Here is a 20,311-nt window from a genome sequence, read left to right as displayed (position 1 = left end):
ACACAAAAAAAATTTAAATATTTAAAATTAAAATAAAAACTAATTTTCACATATTTTTCTTCTTCAAGATATAACAAAAAAAATTTGTGCTTTTAAAATTTTTTACAATAAGCCATTGGTACACATCAGGCAACACGCTTTATAGCGGTCAACGGTCAAGGACAGCTGAGAGTCAACAGACATTAATGCTGACTTAGAAAAGCGGTTCCCACCTTTGAATGTGGCTCAGTCACTAAAACCACTAATTTTCAAGTCCCCACCAATTTAATTAATTCATATTTTCTTTTTTTTTTTTTTTAAAAAAAAAAAGAGTTAGAATGAACAATAAATCTAATTATTGTTTCTAAATATAGTTTAGTTTGGTTTAAATTTTTAGTTTTATAAAATTAAAGCTGTAATATAATATAAATTTAATTAAAATTTAAATAAAAATAACAGTTTAGTTCTAAATAAATTCTATATTTAGCTCAATTTATGAGTATTTTAATATTTTACACTAGGCCTTCTCTTTTATGTTGTTATATTTATAGAAGGCCTTGTAGTTATATACGTTTGATTATTTATATATATATTTAACTATGAAAAAAATTGTATTGAATCTTAGATCACTAGGTAAAATTTTAATTTAATTAGTGAGAAAAATCATGAATAAAAAACGGGTGCATTGTACTTAATATGTAAGAAAAGAACAAAACATGTACGCAACTTAATGCGATAATTGAGCATATGTAGGACCATTATCAGAAATTTTTGGCCAAAGAATTTCATAAAAATATAGGAGTCAAGTTATAATTTATATTGATTAATATATATTTTAAATAAAATTCACAAATAAAACTTATTTATTGTAATATATATATATATATATGTATGTATAATGAGATCAAGAATATGAGTTACCTAGAATGTGGGTTGCCATGTCTCTAAATCGAAGATGACGATGACCCAATTGAGCATGGTGTTCAAGAACCAGAGATAACAAGTTGTAAGAATAAAAGGTGACGGCAGCTCCGACTACGAGGCTTAAAACTCCCGCCGTCCATCCCAAAAAAGTGAAAGCAAATGGCAGACTTAACAGTGGAGGAGCAACAATTGACGTCGTCAAGTGGTATCCACAGTGCATCCATGATCCTATGTCATCCACGTATACATATATATAATATTATATGTGATTTATTTTTATTATTAGAGTAGGTGGACACATTATTATAAATAATTGCAGAAGTTTCATTAATTAATATTATTTATTTTTTAATAATAATAAAATATTACGTCTTCAACCTCAAATGGTCGATTTCTTAAAGTGCGTGCTAGGAATATTCATTGGCGCCAGTGGGAAAAGAGCAAAAAAGTTGATATTAAAATTTTATTTAATCTAAACATTATATATCAAACACCAAAAAGTAACATGGTTAATCATTACTAAGCTGTAGCCAAATTATGTGGTGGTAGGTAAATGATTATACTTTGTGAAATTGGATTAAATTTCTTTAAACACTTTTTCTCGTGCAAAAGAAGAGAAGATTACGTATAATGAAAAGAAAATTAATTCTTATAATATGTTAAATTTTATCTTAAATGATAAGGTATTAGAAAAATTATCAAATAAATGTATAAAACTAGTGTGTCCATAAAAACTTAAAATCACCCAGTTTTATGAACCTCAGTCAGGCTAAAAAGAAAAAAAAAATTAAACAAAAGCAAATTAATATATATATATATATGTGTACGTATGTATAGGAAGACATACCTTTTGATTTAAGAACAAAAAGAGCACCGGCATCAAGCTCTTTGTGTTCTTCAGTCTTTGCATCTCCTTCATTCACCCCTGTTGAGCTTGGACTCACGGTACCCATCTCTCTCTCTCCCTCTATGAATGAATCTCTCTCTCTCTGTGTGTTTATAGAGAGAGATATATATATGATATGTATGTACACACACAGAAGAAGCGAATGAAAGTAGACGAAGTTTACAATATATGGAGAGGTGCAGCCATATATATATATATATATATATGTATGCAAGTTGTTCAGGCAGCAGCTTAGCTTTGAGTCTTTGACTCTTCCTCGTTTGCGGGTCCAATACCATTTTGTAATAATTAGTGACAGTGCGTGAACTTCAAAGAGCAGCTAATATCTCTCTATGTACGGTGAATTTAATTATATTTAAGTTATAAAATAAAAGTTAAAAATGATTCCTTCAACATAACTACAATTAGGTTAAACTTGAAATATGAATAGTTGAAATTGCAGAATTTCACTTCAAGTGATCTTGATCGAATATCAAAAATACAAAATCACCATTTAATATCAATTTCTTTATATATATATATCGATCAAGTTGTCAAATCAATATTAAATAATGATAATAAATTATAAAATTTATTATTTTTTACTAACTTCAAGGTTTTACAAAAGAAAATAAACCAATTATACAAACTTTACAGAGATGTGAGCCCGTATTCCGCAAATAAATATCATTTCTGCATATATATATATATATATTAATAGAGAATCATATTTTAATTATTAACTTAACTAATAAAATTTATTGGGAATACTTATTATTCCGTCACCTAACATTGAAAGTTTTCAAGACTTTAACCTAACAATTATTCAAATTCTGGTTTATAATTTAAATTTACGTTTTAATCACTGTTTAACATAAATTTAATAATATATATTATATTTAAGTAAAAAAAATATTTGAAGTTTTGAGAACTTTTGTCTTCCCTTTAGTTGGTTGCTTAAACAATGCCTTTTAAATTAAATTTAAAAAAAAAAACACATATCTATCTATATGTATACATATACAGATGTATATACAAGCGTTCTAGGCAATAATGCATATAAGCAGTGAAATCAAGCTAATTTGTCTGTGTGAGTGGAAAGTGATGAAATGTTATATGCTAAAATCATCCAAATATCACCACAAATTCATATAGCTTCATATGTCCTTGTGGCCATGACAACAAGTGAATTTGTATCCACAAACAAATATTAATATATTTTCATTTTTCTTTCTAAAAAATATTTACCAAAGATAATTAAATTTTAATAATTATTAATTATAATAACAAAAAAATGATACTGTCAAAATTAGATTATCCGAGAACTCAAGTTGAACGTGTAACGGCCCTAGAAATTTAAAGAAAATGTATGTATTAAAAATTCTAAGTGCACAAGCGAAATAAAAATTTTTATTAATATCCCTTATACAATAACCAAAACATATTAAACGTATGAAAGAATAAACTAACTTAAATAAACACTAGTAATGAATACTATAAATAAATCTATGAAATCCTTAGTCATCTACTCGCCGTCTTCCTGCGGGACGGGCTCGGGAACCAAGTCCTCTTGATCTGAAATGGTTAAGTAAGGAATGAGCTACACTAACCCAATAAAGACATCACACTATCTCACTGCCACAGGAGTAAAGGTTAGTAGAAAACAAAAATGACCAATGGAGCATAATTTATAGCAAACTCATTTATTAATAATAAAAACCTTTACTGTTCACTTACCTCGGTGAGATTCATGAAAGACAACTTATGAAACACAATAATATCATAAACATCATAAAATCATGCACACTTTGTAACATAACACATATCAAACTCTCGTTTTTCAATCATCAAACAATAATTTTCCTCTTTTATCAGCCTACTAGTATCCATGAGGATCTATAGGGGGTCTCCGCTACACGTGAACCATTCACATTAATAATTTGATTCCAGGGCCGCTCTCATACCCCGTCCGGTATGGACGCCAAAACCATAAACCTCAATACCCCGTCCAGTATGAAGGTGAAACGGGCTGTCCTCATACCCCGTCTGGTATGGGCGCCAAAACACATAAGGTCTCCATATCCCATCCGATATGAGAGACTACGTTCCCGGTAGGGTTCCCTACGGATCTGGTCCGTCCACCATCTCCCAAGATATCTAGTTAGGCTGTCCACATCATCCATTTATCAATTCACATACCTTTTTCTATTTTTCTTAGTCTCAATTATCCAATCAAATATAAACACGTAAACTAGTAATGAACACCAAACAAGACAATAACGAGTTCACAATAATTCAAACCATAATAAACGAAACTGTGATTCATGCATACGAAACTATAGAATAAATACATCAAATACCATACTGCATTTAAAATTGTAAAATAGATCAAACAACAACTGACCGAAAAATACATCAGATTTGGGCTCCATTAGTAACCTTAATTAATTATACACATGTATTAATTCATGAAATGTCGTTTTATTATTTATTGAGCTTTAATACCGTGATAGAAAATAGGGTGAGAAATCTTTACTTGTTTTGGCGTCTGAAATCGGGTTCTCACTGCGCCTACGGGCTGTCCTTAGATTCCCTGAATTTCTTTCCTCGGAAACCGAAATACACTTCTGGTACCTACACATGTCCTGAAAAAACTCAAAAACAGTCCCAAGGCCTACTCGGCCATTTTCGGAACTCTGGCGATGGCACTGTCGCCCGCAGCGGCGATCCACCTTGGGTTGGCCGTTTTTGGCCGAATTTGGCCAAATTTGCATTAGTTCCTGCGATAAAACAACCGTAGGGCCCTCAGTGGGCCAAAAAATCACGAATAACCGAGACTTACCGGCGGCGGAGCTCTTGGGTGCGGCGGCTTCTCTGGCACGAGTCGCGATTTGATGTTTTGCTACGGTCAACCTGTAGAGAAAGGGACGGTGATCACAATGGTGTAAATATTGGATCGAACGAGAACCGGGAATGGCCTCATCGGAGGCAAAAACTGAGGAAAACTGTGACGGTGCTGCTGGGCTTCAGCAGTGTTTTCCGGCCGAGATGTCGGTGGTTTGGCTCTGATTTGGCCACAAGTAGATTCAGCATCAAAAAATGAGCCAATGAGAGAAATTTTAGATCGTTTGAAGGTCGAAAAATCCTCCGGTGCGGCGTCGGGTGGCGGTGGCCGGTTCCTCTAGTGGCTGGGTCGTTTTCTCCGGTGAGGGTTCTGACAGCAAGAGTTTGGGGTTGGGTGTGGGTGAGGTTATTTATAACCTTTCCCTTTTAATCTCAGCCGTCTATCACGATTTAATCTAGACCGTCCATCGCGATGCGATCTGGGTCGTCCGTGCGTGATTCAATCTGGGCCATCCGCACGCATGAGATCTGGGCCGTCTGTGTGCGTTTTTTATTTGAGCCGTCCGTGCGCGCGGGAATATATCTGGGTTGTCCGATCGTGCGCACGCGGATTGCCCACGTGGCCTCGTCCTGCGTGGCTTCCCACGTCAGTGTTCTTGCCACGCGGGCTGTCCTAGTTGGTTGGGGCTGCTGACGTGGCGCAACTTCTCTAAATTTCGTTTTGACCCCCGATTTTCGTTTTTCTTTTCAAAAACACCCCCAGAATCTAAATTTTCACCCCTTTTTCCCAAAATCATTTTTAATTAAATCCAAAAAATAATTTTAACCATTTTTATCATTATTATTATTTATATTTAAATTAAATTAAATTACACCCTTATGAATAAATTATTAAAATCAGATAAAATCACATAAAATTTTAATAAAAATAATAAATAAAGGTTTGGGTGTTACATAACGAGTTACAAAATCCCATGAGGGCTCCGTATATATTATGTAATGTATACACGCATAGATATTGCATCCTCTTGCCATGATTATTTGGTGGTGCCCAGGGCTGGACTCATGAATACAATAGGCTTCTCTTGTTGAGTCAAGACTGCTCATGTACCATCTCTTGAAGCATCTGACTCAATGATGAATAGTTCATTAAAATTCAACATTGCAAGTGTTGGTGTAGTCTTCATAGGTTTTTTGAGTTCTTGGGAAGGCATTTTCTGCTTCATTCGTTCATCCAAGTTGTCCTTTCTTAGAAGCTTAGTGAGAAGATATGCAATGATGAAATAGTCGTGGATAAATTTTTTGATAATAACTTGTAACTCTTAAAAATACACGCAACTCTGAGACATTAGTAGGCCAATTCAACATAATTTTAATTTTGTTTTGGCCCCTTAACTCCTTGAGTGGTTACAATATGTCTCAACTACCCTAATTCTTGTAGACCAAAGGAACATTTACTAATTTTGACCAAAAAAAATACTGTCAACTTAATATTTCAAAAGCTTTTTAAACATGTTCAAAATATATGGTCTAAATTTACCGAGATATGGGAGAAATATGAATTCATAATTGCTTGAAAGGTAGATTGAGCGTTACAAAGGCCAAAAGGCATGACTAAATATTTATAATGATCGTTATGAATACAAAAGACAGTTTTAGGAATGTCTATGGGATGTACTCGTACTTTACCGCAAGTCAAGTTTGGTGAAATAAGTAGTTTTATAGAGCTCATCAAGCATGTCATCAACTGTATGAATTAGAAATGGACCTTTGATGGTTTCAACATTAAGTGTTATATAGTCAGTCTAAAAACATCATGAACCATTTTTTTTAACTAATAAAATAAGAGATGAAAAAGAATTAGTATTAAATCTTATAAACCCCAATTTTAATATGTCACAAACTTGTCTACTTTCAAATTGATGTGATGATCTAATTCTATGGGGGTAGGAAGCTATGAAGACTTTTGGAAAAAATCTTTATATTGCTCTAATAATTGCTTCATCTTAATCTATATATCTTGCAATAGAGGTTCTACTATAGATTAAAGGCAAATAACAAAAATGAGGCTCCCTTACTGGGCATCCTTAGAAATAGCTTTCATAAATATAGATTAAACGAATTGTGCATCAATCCCTCACAATCATTGAGTTTGTTGTCCCATTAAAATTCCATTGTTAATTTCTTCCAATTAAATACCATCGTTCCCAATTGTGCCAACCAATAGACCCCTAAGGCCAAAATATATGAGTTGTTTATCTTGATAGCGCATGAAGTGATATAACAGTTAGGATTCCATTGAGTCTTCAATTTCTTCATCTTTTGAACATTCATTATTGTCTTCTAAAAATAGAAGTTGTGGCCCTTTACGTCAGTGACCGAGTGTAAATTTGTCATCACAATTAAATCACAACCCTTATGATCTTATCTTTTGTATCTTGTCCCAAGTGAGCCTTTCATGGGTGTTGCGGTCTTAGATTTTGTTAGAGAAAGTGAATAAGCAATGGACCAATTGAAAGAAAAATTTAAATTTTGGTCAATTTTAGTTCTAATCTTCAATGTGGACCCCTATTCCTTATTTTATCCTCGATTTTGTCTGATAAACACCTTTATCCATAATCATCTTTCATCTAGAGATGAACGCATAGTAGATGTGTAGAAAGTATACCCACCCTACATCATCCCCATAAAAAAAAAATTTGAGTAAAAAATTAATTACCTCTCACATACTCTACAGATAAAACCTTCTACCACTTACCCACCTCAGTCGTTTATGGACATTTGCTTCTTTACCCACACACTACATACCCGACAACTTGCCTATTTAAAATTAATTAAACCCAAAATGGGTCAAGGCTAGGTATATCTTAAATTATATATCTGCGCCACCCTTACCCTTCCTACTTTGCCCCATGTGATACATAATATTGGATAATTTATTGTAATTGAATGTTTTGATTTTTTAATTAATTTAAATGTTTAAATGTTTTATTTTTACAATATTTATTTTATATTTATTATTTAATATGTTTTTTAATATTATTTTAAGTTATTTTTTGGTTTATAATGTTTTACTCAAAGGAGAAAGCTCTCATAATATTCCTTTTCACACACACACACACACTCTTTCTCTATCTTTTTCTCTCTATCACACACACACATTCTCTCTCTCTCTCTCTCTCTCTCTCTCACATACACAGACGCGTGCGCGCATTCTCTCTCTCTCTCTCTTTCACACACACACACACACGTATTCTCTCTCTCTCTCTCTCACATACACACACTCTCTCTCTTTCTCTCTATCCCATGCACACATTTTCTCTCGCTCTCTCTCTCTCTCACACACACACACACTTTTTCTCTTTCTCTTTCTCTTTCTCTCTCTCTCTCTCTTTCTTTCTCTTTTTCTCTCTTTTTCTCTCTCTCTCTCTCTTTCTTTCTTCTCTCTCTCTCTCTCTCACACACACACACTTTCTCTCTCTTTTTTTTTTGTCTTTTTCTCCCTCTCTCTCCCCCCTCTCTCTCTCTTTCTCTCTGTTTTATGTATAGCCAATAAACATATATTATGTTGGAGGAGAGAAGAAGTCTTTCATGACTGATGGGTGTCGAATCCACCAAAAATAAATTCTTATTTAACTAATTGAACAAGATTGTAGTAATTGTAAGCAAGATTGAATCCACAGGGAATTAGAATCAATTTTCTTCTTTGATTAATAAAAGAAAAGTAAAGAGAGTGAGTTTTATAAAATTCAATACGCAAAATATAAAATAAGTAATAAGCACAATAATATTGAACTAACTATTAGCTGTAAGTTAGAAACTAAAAAAAAATTCCTAATTGATGAAATAGCTAGCTCTAGTAGGGTAATTGATTATATATGTAAGGTTTTATTTTATTTAAATTATAGCAAACCAGTTATAGATACCGAAAATATTTCGACAACTAATCATTTCTTATTTCTAAACCAACTAAGAAATGTTCATTAGTTAGTTTTTTGCTCTCAAATAGTCCTGAGAACGTCCACAAAATCTAACTTATCAATGGCATTGAGAACTAGAAGAATCTTATTTAAGTTGTTGGATTCATCTGTGTGAAACCAGTCAACCAAATTACTTACCTCTTGAGTGCGATACTGATCGCTACTAGGTACCAAAACCATTCAAACAATTACGGATTTGAGAGGTTCGACCATCTGTTTGCTGCCTCTCCAAACGTTCAACGGGCCCTATTCAAACGAATTCAAGACTGCAAATATGTATAGGTACAGAAAATAAATAAGTATTAAAATTTAAATAAAACATAAATTAAGTCAATTCGATCTCATAAATACATCATGGAGTTTACTAAATCTCAACTAAGAAAAAAAAACAAGTTAGCCATTCATGGTGGTCTTTAACATAACAAAATTTCTTGAATTGTTAAGAAATGAAGAAGGAGAATAAAAAGGAGGTGCAGAATCCTCAGTAGTGGCTTTCAGTGACGTCAGGAGGAAGAAGGATGATGAACCTACTTGGCAGTTGTGATTTTATAACCCAAGGAGACAAGATTTTTTTTTTTATTAAGATCATTTTCCTTGATTTTTGGCTTATCTATAGCTTTCCAAAATAACTCTTCTTGATTTTCGACCTCAGATCTTGGCTGGAACGAGATCTTTTCCAGCTTTAAAAAATGTGCATTTTCATTTAAGTCAATTGTTATGCGTGACTCTTAGCCACTTGCCCAAGGCTAAGTTGTTTGGGGCAGACCTGCTGTTGACCCAAGGCTTGCCCAAGGTATGTTTCTAGGCTAATGACTCTTTTTACGAACTTTTTCCCTTTTCATGATATTTTTTCTTATTTCGTCCTTATCTCTTATTTTACAACAAAATATAAAAAATAAATCAGATTAGATAACATACCATCAAGTTTAACAACTCAAAAGTGGGTGATTATAATATCTTTTTTAGATACTATCAAACTCCCCCACAGTTATTTTGTGTTTGCCCTCAAACACCACACAATACAAGTCTCTAACTCTCAGTCCTTCACTTACAACCCATCTATTCCCAATCATTTCATCACAATTTGCCAGTTATATCTCAATCATCAGTTGTAAAAATAATCATCAACTTGTAGTTTGTAGGATGAGTTTTAAGGAACCACACCAATGCATAACCACTTTGACTAATATCCAAACACGACATAGGAAAAAATTATAAATTTTATCACACAAGAAGTTTCATTGAGAGGAATGACCAATACCAGTAAAACATCCACCAATCTTATCCAGAAATAAGAATTTCATGCAATTGGTTCATGCTAAAAACAAAAAATCTATTAATAACTAATTTTTTACTTGAAATGTCATTAACATTTTGATGCAAGGACAAAAATTTGTGATGAATGCATTTGGTTACTCAGTTAGTATCGATTTCAAGTGTTATGAGTGCGTTTTATGTTCCATCTCATACTTTCATCCCAAACATATTTTTGGTAGTGAGTACATTTTATATTCTATCTCACCCATCACATGCTAACTAATTTGTTTTATTCATCCAAATTTTAATTTTCTTTTTTGTAGTCCTAGACATGGACCATAGAATTTTAGGCACATAAATCTGGATAAGTTGTAGTAGGTTTCTTTGTGAGTATTGACATTCACTCAAAAATGAGAGAAATTTAAATTTTTGAATAGGCAATCCCTATACAAGTCATGCTTAAAGTACACAATCAAATATAACGATTCAAGGTATGAAATAATGAAAAACGAGCTGCAATTCCTAAGAGATGGTGGTAAGTGTAATTTGATTTTTGAAATATCTCATTTGAGTTATTTAAAAATAATAGAGATAGTTATGAAGATTGCAATTAATAATTATTGGAGGTGTGTGTGTGGTGTGATGAAAATTAGTCAAGCTCTATAAACCTAGAATGAGATAATAAAAAGAAAAGCTAACTACCTAAGATGCAGAATGTAGAATGCAGAATGTCTCTCCCCCACACTTAAACTACACATTATCCCTAATGTGATGCAAATAATGAAAAATAAAAATAAAATGATGATTAACTCCCCTAGTTACTTGACTCGGAGGTGGGGTGCACTAGGAAACATCACATTTTGAAAACCACCAAACATGATGTCAGATGATATAAGTCTTGGATAAGGCATATGTGATTCATTAACATAGTTGTGTCACGTAGGCATACAGTTATGTCTTTCTTAGGATCTCGTCAATTTCTTGGTTATAGACATGACATAGCTGTGTTTTCTAGACACAAGACCGTGTCTCCATCATGAAAGTGTTCGACTAAATACGCACGGTCGTGCCTTATGGTCCTAACACAAGCCTTGGGTAAGACTTGTGTGGTCAATTGTACACGACCATGTCTCTTAAGCACACAGTCGTGCCTCCTTCACAAAAATGGTTTGTCGATACCACACGACCGTGCCTTATGGGTCTGATACAAGACTTGAGGAAAGTTTATTGCTCCAGAGTTTAGTTTTTTTTTTACTCCAGCACTAGTTTTTTTTTTTACTCCAGCACCTGAATTCCCTGTTTCTGCATTTTTATTACCATAGAACTCATGTTAAATTGGAGAAAAATGTTGTAAATAAATTAGAATCACTAATTCTAATAAATTTAAGAGAAAGAAAGAAAGAGAAAAATAAATGAGTTGCCTCCCATTGAGCGCCCTTTTTTAGTGTCCTAGGCTGGACATTATCAATTTTTAAGCACTCTAATTAGTCTATTTTCATTTAAGCTGCTTAGATTGTTAGAACTTATCATCGGAAGGGTCTCCTTTCCTCCCAAGAACACATATGTCAAATGTTCATACGGTAGTTTAAGTTCTAATTTTGGTGGCTGCAAAACTGAAGGTAGATGTTTTGTATCAGAAATAAGAAGGTTAACACATGATGTATTGCTCATTTGAGGTTTAAGTGTCTCCAATTTAAACATTATATCTTGTAGGTTCTTTTCAGCAACAAGATCCCCTTCTAAAATTTTTAAGTTGTCCACATCAAAATCATTAAAAACACAATGTTCAACTTATCATCATTGTCTGAATCAAAATATTCTTGACTCAGAGGATCTACAATATCCACTTCGTGCACACTAAGATACTTCATATCATCATAAACATTAAATTTTACCATTTATCCATCAAATTCCATAGTGAATGTACCATCGTGCACATCTATCTTCGTCTTGGTCGTACTAAGGATAGGTCTTCCAAGAAAAATATTAAAAAGGTTAAATGATTTATCATTTTCCATATCTAACACATAAAAAATCAATAGGAAAAATGATATTATCAACTTTGACGAACACATCCTCTAAAACTCCTTCTAGACAAACAACAGATCTATATGCTAACTAAATTATAATACCAGTTTCTTTTAAATAACTAGTATTTAACCTTAAATAAATGGATATAGGCATGACATTTATTGATGTTCTTAAATCACACATGGCTTTCTTTATTTTTAAAGTAGCTAACTCGCAAGAAATAACAAACATACATTGCTCCTTATATTTGGGGGGTAGTTTCCGTTGAATCATAGTTGAAATATTTTTTCCCATATTTATCATTTTATTGTAGCTCAATCTTTTTTTTGTTGGTGTGTAGCTCATTTAAAAATTTGGCATATCGAGGTACCTGCTTAATTACACTGAGTAAAAGAATATTTACCTCAACTTTGCAAAAAGATTCTAAAATTTCATTATTTCCTTTTTCTTTTCTTAATTGTGCAAATCTTTGTGGAAATGGTGGAGGGATTATGAACATTTTTGGCTGGTCAGAATCTGGCTCAGCTCTGTTGGCCTTATCATCAACAATTATTTCTAATTCTATGCTTTTTTGTCAGCCTTACCCAAGGCTTACCCGACTGAGATTTTCTAGCAACTTTGTACCACTTCTCAATGTGATAGCACTTATATTTTTTCTTGGATTGACCTTGATTTGGGACGGTAATTTACTTTGTGATTCCAACTTACTCATGTATAATGCTAATTAGCTCACTTGAGTCTCCAAACTTTAAATATTGGCTCTTGTTTCTTATTAAAATTATTGGATGTTAGTAACAAATGATTTAACAATTCCTTCAAGAGAGATATCTTGTTTTAAAGGTGTTGATTGTTGTTGCGGGTGCAATCTTGGCTGGTATTATTGGTTTTTTTACCTTAGTCCATAGTCAAAGTTAAGATGATCCCTCCATCCAAGGTTATAAGTGTTGAAAAATTGTTCATATTCCTTTGTGTTTGATCGAAAAATTCTCCGATGACATAGACATGTTGTTGGTCATTTTCATGAAGTATAGAGTACATGTTTGTAAGATGTTCAGATTACATACAAATTCTACAAACTCGAACTTGTTGTGTATTACCTGTAGCCGTACTTCACACCAAAGTAGTTAGTTGTGAAAATTGAGATTCAAGAGAAGAAATACTTAGCTCATTCACCCTTGTTCAGGTGTCTCGCGAGTTCCTGAATTGCTACGAGGTTGCGGCCATCATTGCTATTAATTCTCTAGTTTATCGGGTTATTTTGTTCATATGGCACTACTACTTGCTGCATCTAACATTTTTTTTATATGGACAGTAGTCCTCCATAAAGATAGTGATGAGAGATTGCTTTGAGATATCATGTTGTGGGCAACTTGTATACAAATGTTTGAATCTTTTCCAATAATCATGGAGACTTTCTGAATATCTTTGCGTGATCCTATATATCTCCCTCTTTATCCCGACAGCTCTAGAAGTAGGAAAAAACCTGTCTAAAAATAGCTTTACCTTGTCTGTCCATATAGTGATCGAGTTCCAAGACAAGTAAAACAACCAATTCTTTGCTGCATCATCCAAAAAAAAGGAAACATCCTCAATTTTATCTGCTCTTTGGACACTTCATGTGGCTTCATGCTTGAGCACATGATAAGAAATTCTTTGAGGTGCTTGTACGAGTTTTCATTCTTTAAACCTCTGAACTTGGGCAATTAGTGAATTATACCAAATTTTAACTTAAAAGCTACATCTAAATCTGGATAAGTGATGAAGTGGGGCTACTGGTTGGTAAGCAGTGCTGCCAACTGCCTCAAGGTTTGTTCCTCGACCATCTGTTCAGTTTCTGCTTCAATTTCAATGGCTACACTACTGTATGCAAAAGACATGTCCTGCTGACATGTTATTCTCTTTAGTTGGTTCTGTTTCCTTAAGCTTTTTGCGGTTTTCTCAATTTTCAAATCGTAAAGAAGAGGTTCTCCACAATTAGATTTGGTCATAAAAAGAAAAAAATCAAATTAGTTGCTATAATTCCTAGGCAACAGCACCAAAATTTGATGGGTATCGAATCCACTAAAAATAAATTCCTATTTAACCAATAAAAAAAGATTGTAGTAATGGTAAGCAGGATCGAATTCATAGGGAATTGAAAATAATTTTCTTTCTTGACCAATGAATAAAAAGTAAACAAGGGAAGGTTTTGTAAAATCCAATATGCAAAATATAAAATAAGCAGTAGCAAAATAATATTGAACAAACTCTTAACTGTAAGTTAGAAACTAAAACAATTATGAGAAAGATTTCTAGTTGATGAAATAACTAACTCCAATAACATAATTGATAATAGATATAAGGATTTATTTTATTTAAATTATAGCAAACATGTTACAGCTGTCGGAAATAGTACAACAACCAATCATTTCTTATTTCTAAACCAACCAAAAAATGTTCATTAGTTAGTTTTTTGCTATCAAACAGTTCTAAGAATGCCCACAGGATTTAACTTGTCGACGACCTTGAGAATTAGAAGAACTTGAGTCAAGTTATCGGATTCACCTGCATGGACTGGTCAACTAGATTACTTATCTCTTCAGTGTGGTGCTGATTGCTACTAGGTACCAAAACTACTTAAATAAGTATAGATTTGAGAGGTCCAGATAACTATTTACTGCATCTCCAAACGTTCAACGGGTCCTGTTTAAACGAGTTCAAAACTGCAACTATATATAGGTGCAGAAAATAAATAAATACTAAGATTTAAATAAAAATAAATTAAACTAATTCAATCTCACAAATATATCACTGGAGTTTACTAAATTTCGACTAAGAAAAGAAAACAAGTTAACCACTCATTGTGGTTTTTAACGTAAGGGAGTTTCTTGAATAGTTAAGAAATGAAGAAGAAGAATGAAAAAGAAGTGTGAAATCCTCAGCAATTGCTGTCAGTTGCATCGAGAAGAAAAAAGATGATGAACTTACTTGGCAGCTAAGATTTTATAACCCAAGGAGGTTAGAATTTTTTTTTTGTTGATAAGGATCTTTTTCCTTAATTTTTGGCTTATTCCTAGCTTTTCAAAATAATTTCTCATTGATTTTCGGCCCCAGATCTTCGTTGGAATGAGATCTTTTCCATATTTAAAAAGTGTGCATTTTTGTTTAAGTCAATGGTTGTGCCTAACTCTTAGCCTTGCTTAAGGCTAAGTTGTTTGGGGTAAGACCTCCTGTTGACTGCCGAACCCAAGACTTGCCCACAGCTTATTTCTAGGCTGATGACTCTTTTCACGAACTCTTCCCCTTTTTATGCTGTTTTTCCTTATTTTTTTCTTATCTTCTGTCCTACAATAAAATATAAAAAATAGTTCAGATTAGATAACATATCATCAAGTTTAATAACTCAAAAATGGGTGATAACAATATCATTTTTAGGCACTATCAATGAGAGATTTAAACTCGATTCATAGGTTTATCCATGAAAGACATGACCAAGAACATGATAGTTTATTGGTTAAACCACGATCTATTACTTATCTAATGTGCCCTTGTACTCCTGAAATGAATAGTTTACTAAAAAAAAAAAAATTTATTTCATTAACAATGTCTTAACATTATCGAAAGCTCAATTTCCATCTTTTTTAACTTCTCTAGGATAAACATTAGCTTTTATCTTGCCCACTTTCAACTTAATTAGGGATAGTGTTAGAAATAATATTTTATCTTATTAACAAAATTACATAATTATTATATATTCCTATGGCTTACATATACAACTTAAACATATAAAACTATCAATAAGGAAGTGATTCATGAGCTTATATAATGGATGAAAACACTCAATACTAATAAATAATTGATTGTCAATTATTTTGTAAGATATTCGAGTTTAAGATCTACATGTGGAATCTTAATTGTCACTCTACTTATCCAAATTAAATTGAAGACTAAAAGCATAAAGCTTCACCCCTCATATTTTAACCGTTTTTGTGGGAGAAGCAATGTTGAAAAAGTTTATTTTTTTCTCCTAATATATTTTAGTATTGATATTAGCTTTGTTTATGAACTTTTTTATAACATGTTAGATTGATTTTACCAACTAATTATCCTATAACCACTTTCACATTGTTATACCATTCAACTCTTAATTGCATAAAATGGTATATAAAATTTAGTTTTTGGGTTGATCACGTAGGACGTGACATCAAAGTTAAATTTATTTATTAATGATAGTGAAAAAGCTGTGTGTGTTCTTTTTGCAAATAGTGTAGTTTCCCATGGACTGATTCACACTCCAAGTTATTACATTTCTAGCTCGATACATGAGGTATTATTTTTATTATTGAACACCAAATTAAAAACATTATTATTATTGTTGTTGTTGTTGTTCAATCTAAATAATTAATTGAGTATCCCCAATCAACTTAAATTTTTAGGACAATTCGTTTAATTAATTCTTTAGAGTTCTATCAGAACTATAAATCTCATGTTAAAATTCTGGTTTTCTAGCGTTTATTCGTAAAAAACTTGGTGGGTATACACATGATTCATGCATTTAGTTTGGTAGACTTATGCATAAAAGGATGTGTTAGAATATAAATAATTAATTGTGTAATATTTTTTTAATTTAAACTTTTGGAATATTCGATTCAATGAATTCTTTAAAAATTATTATTATTCTGTTGAATATCATTCTAATTACTAAAGTACCACTAACTTGAGTTTTAAAGCAAGTGATCATAAACTGTTAGTTGATTGAGTCATCTCCAATCAACTTAAATTTTTAGGACAATTGGTGTAATTAATTCTTTAGGGTTGTATTTGTAACACCCAAATTTTTTATTTTTATTATTATTAGAATTATTTTGATTTTATTTTATCTTAATAATTAATTTATTAGGTAATAATTATATGATTTTAATTTAATTTAATTTAATTTAATAGAAATAAAAATAATAATAATGATAAAAATGGGTAAAATTATTTTTTGAATTTAATTGAAAATAATTTTGGGAAAAAATGGTGAAAATTTAGATTATAGGGGTGTTTTTGAAAAGAAAATCGAAAACCAGGGGTCAAAACACAATTTAGAAAAATTGTACTATGTCAGCAGCCACGTCAGCAGCCCGGTCAGCAGCTCCGACCAACCAGGACACGCCGCGGGGCAGAGACGCTGATGCAGGAAGGCCACGCGGAACGGGCCACGTGGACGATCCGCGTGCGCACGATCAGACGGCTGAGATCCGTTCCCGTGCGCACGGACGACCCAGATTGCACGCGTGCAGATGGCCCAGATTTGATCACGCACGGACAGCCCAGATCACATCGCGATGGACGGCCCATATTCATTTCTAATTTAATCGCGATCGGACGGCCCATATTAAATCGTGATGGACTGCTCAGATTAAAAGGGGAAGGTTATAAATAATCTCATCCACTCCCAACCCCAAACCCTAGCCGCCAGAACCCTCGTCGGAGAAGACAACCTAACCACTAGAGGAACCGACCACCGCCACCCGCCGCCGCACTGGAGCACTTTCCGGCTGCCAAACGAGGTAAAATTTCTCCCCTTGGCTCAGTTTTCGATGTTGAACCCACCTGTGGCCAAATCGGAGCCAAACCACCAGCCAATTGGCCGAAAAACACCGCCGAAGCCCAGCGGCGCTGCCGAGGGTTTCCTCAGTTTTTGCCTCTAATGAGACCCTTTCCGATTCCCGTTCGATGTAATTTTTATACCACTGTGACCACCGTCCTTTCCTCTACAGTTTGACTGGAGCAAAAACACCAAACCGCGACTCGCGCCGGAGGAGCCGCCGCACCCGAGAGCTCCGCCGTCAGTAAGTCTCGGTTTTCTGGATTTTTTAACCATTGAGGGCCCTAGGGGTGTTTTATCACATGAAACAATGCAAGTTTGGCTGAATTCGGCTAAAAACGGCAAGAAACGGCCAACCCGAGGCAGATCACCGCCGTGTGCAGCGGCACCGTCGCCAGAGCACGGCGAAGCCGCCGTGCTGAAATTCTAAAATTGGTCGAATAGGCCCTGGGTCTGATTTGGGGTTTTTGGGGACATGTGCAGGTACCGGAAATGTGTTTCAGTTTTCGGAAAAAAATTTAGGGAATCTAGGGACTGCCCGTAAGTGTAGTGAGAACTCGATTTCAGACTCCGAAATAGGTAAGGATCCCTCACCCTATTTCCTATCATGGCATTAAAGCTTAATAAATGATAAAACGATATTTTATGAATTAATAGATATGTGTAATTAATTAAAATTACTAATGTGGCTCGAACCTGATGTATTTGTCAGTCTGTTCCTGTTTGATGTATTTTACAGTCTAAATGCAGTATAGTATTTGATTATTTATTCTATGGTTTCGTATGCATGAATCACTGTTTAATCTATTATGGTGAACTTGATGTTGTGTTGCCTTGTTTGGTGTGCGTTACTGGTTTACGTATTCATATTGATTGGGTAATTGAGACTAAGAAAAATAAAAAGGGTATGTGAATTTATAAATGGATAAGTCGACAGCCTTACTAGATATCCTGGGAGATGGTGAATGGACCGGGTCCATTGGAAACCCTACCGGGAACGTGGTCTCTCATATCGAACGGGGTATGGAGACTTTAAATATTTTGACACTCATACCGGACGGGGTATAGGGACGGCCTACTTCACCCTCATACCGGACGGGGTATTGAGGTGTATGGTTTTGGCACTCATACCGAACGAAGTATGGGGACGGCCCTAGAATTAAGGTGATGGTTCACGTGTAGCGGGGACCCCTATGGATCCCCATGGATACTAGTAAGTTGATAAAAGAGGAAATTTGTTACCTGATGATTGAAATACAAAAGTATGATATAAGTTATGTTACAGAGTGTGCATGATCTTATGATGTTTATAATGTTATTGTTTTCATAAGTTGTTTTCATGAATCTCACCGAGGTAAGTGGACAATAAAGGGTTTTATTATTGATAAATGAATTTGTTATAAATTATGCTTCATTAGTCGTTTTTGTTTTCTACCAGCCTTTACTTATGTGACAGTGAGATAGTGTGACATCTTTACTGGGATAGTGTAGCTTATTCCTTACTTAACCATTTCAGATCAATAGGACTTGGTTCCCCGACCCATTCCGCATGAAGATGGCAAGTAGAAGCCTAAAGATTTATTAGTTTTCCTTATAGTATTCATTCATAGTATTTTCTTTAGTTAGTTTATTCTTTCATATCTTTAATATGTTTTGATTATTGTGTAAGGGATGTTAATCATAATCTATTTTATTTCGCTTCCGCACTTAGAATAAATATATACATTTTTTTTTAATTTTCGGGGCCGTTACAGTTGGTATCAGAGCCGCATTCCTCGGACTCGTCCCTTACACAAGAATATTTAGAGAAATACCAACCGATTAATCGTTACTCAACCCTTCCTTATGAAATGCAGGTGCAGAGAGATTTGGAGAGGAAGAACCCCACTAAACCGAGTAGCCCGGGATGATTCACTTCGGGAAGATATGGACAGAATATTTGAGATGCTAGAAATGATCATTGCTGCCCAGCAATGCCGAGAGGAGAGAAGGGAGTTACCCGACCTTCACTACCACAGGTTGAGCCACCGCTACAGCGAGCGGATCCCGAGCCACCCCGGCACGAGCCTGCTCCTCCACAATACCCCCCGGCACCACCACCGCAGTATAATCCGGTGCCCCAACCACAATACTGCCCGGCACCGCCACAGTAGAATCCAATGCCCCCATTATATCAGCAGGTGCCACCACAGGGCCCCCCAGTCTATCCTCAGCCTGGCTCAGTCCCTCTTCCACGGGACCCAGCTCCTTTCCTGATTGACCCGGGCTACGTAGAGAGGTACAGGAGACTGAACCCTTCCACTTTTGTAGGGGAGTTCTCTTTCGAAGATGCCCAGTACTGGTTGGCGGAGACAGAGAAGGCCTTCAAGACATTAGGAGTGGTTCCCGAGCAGAGGGTTACCCTTGCTTCCTACATGCTGGTGGGGGAAGCAAGTCATTGGTAGGAGCTCAAGCAGACTACCCTATCTATCCAAGTCACTTGGGAGCAGTTCTTAGTAGCCTTTCATGCGGAGTACCTCCCCGAGCACATCCGACATCTAAAGGAGATAGAGTTTGTCCAACTAGTCCAGGGAAACATGACGGTATCGGAATATGCTCGTAAGTTCCTAGAGCTGGGCCGATACTCCCCTGAGACATTGATAGATGAGGGCAGGTAGGATAGGAGGTTCCAGTGGGGCCTCCGCCCAGAGATCAAGCAGCACTTATTGGTACTAGAGCTCAAGACATATTCAGCCGTTCTGGCAAAGAAACAGATTGTGGAGAGGAGTTTCAACACCCTTTCTCAGTCAGTAGGGAGTCACAGACCCTCAGCTCCGCCTCGCAGACTAGCACCTACTG

At 34.7% G+C, this 20,311-nt stretch overlaps 1 protein-coding gene across 4 annotated transcripts in view; it reads right to left on the bottom strand.

The window, feature by feature from the left end:
• The window catches only part of LOC110815600 (GABA transporter 1-like), a 52,301-nt gene extending 50,254 nt beyond the window's left edge, over positions 1-2,047 (bottom strand). The window contains exons 1-2 of one of the 4 annotated variants that reach the window (XM_088213328.1): positions 1,751-2,047; positions 901-1,131 (exon numbers count right to left, since the gene is read on the bottom strand). In XM_088213328.1, coding sequence (XP_088069454.1) covers positions 901-1,131; positions 1,751-1,856 — 337 coding nt within the window. In that variant the 5' untranslated portion in view covers positions 1,857-2,047. Of the gene's footprint in view, positions 1-900; positions 1,132-1,750 lie in introns of those variants that run through there. The other 3 variants (XM_088213329.1, XM_088213330.1, XM_088213331.1) reach the window with 3 other exon arrangements.
• Positions 2,048-20,311: the final 18,264 nt, after the last annotated feature.

The sequence above is a fragment of the Carica papaya genome, chromosome 2, assembly GCF_054855325.1.
Source record: "Carica papaya isolate Zhongbai chromosome 2, ASM5485532v1, whole genome shotgun sequence".
NCBI classification, from domain to species: Eukaryota; Viridiplantae; Streptophyta; class Magnoliopsida; order Brassicales; family Caricaceae; genus Carica; species Carica papaya.
This window is presented reverse-complemented; position numbering and strand designations above follow the sequence as displayed.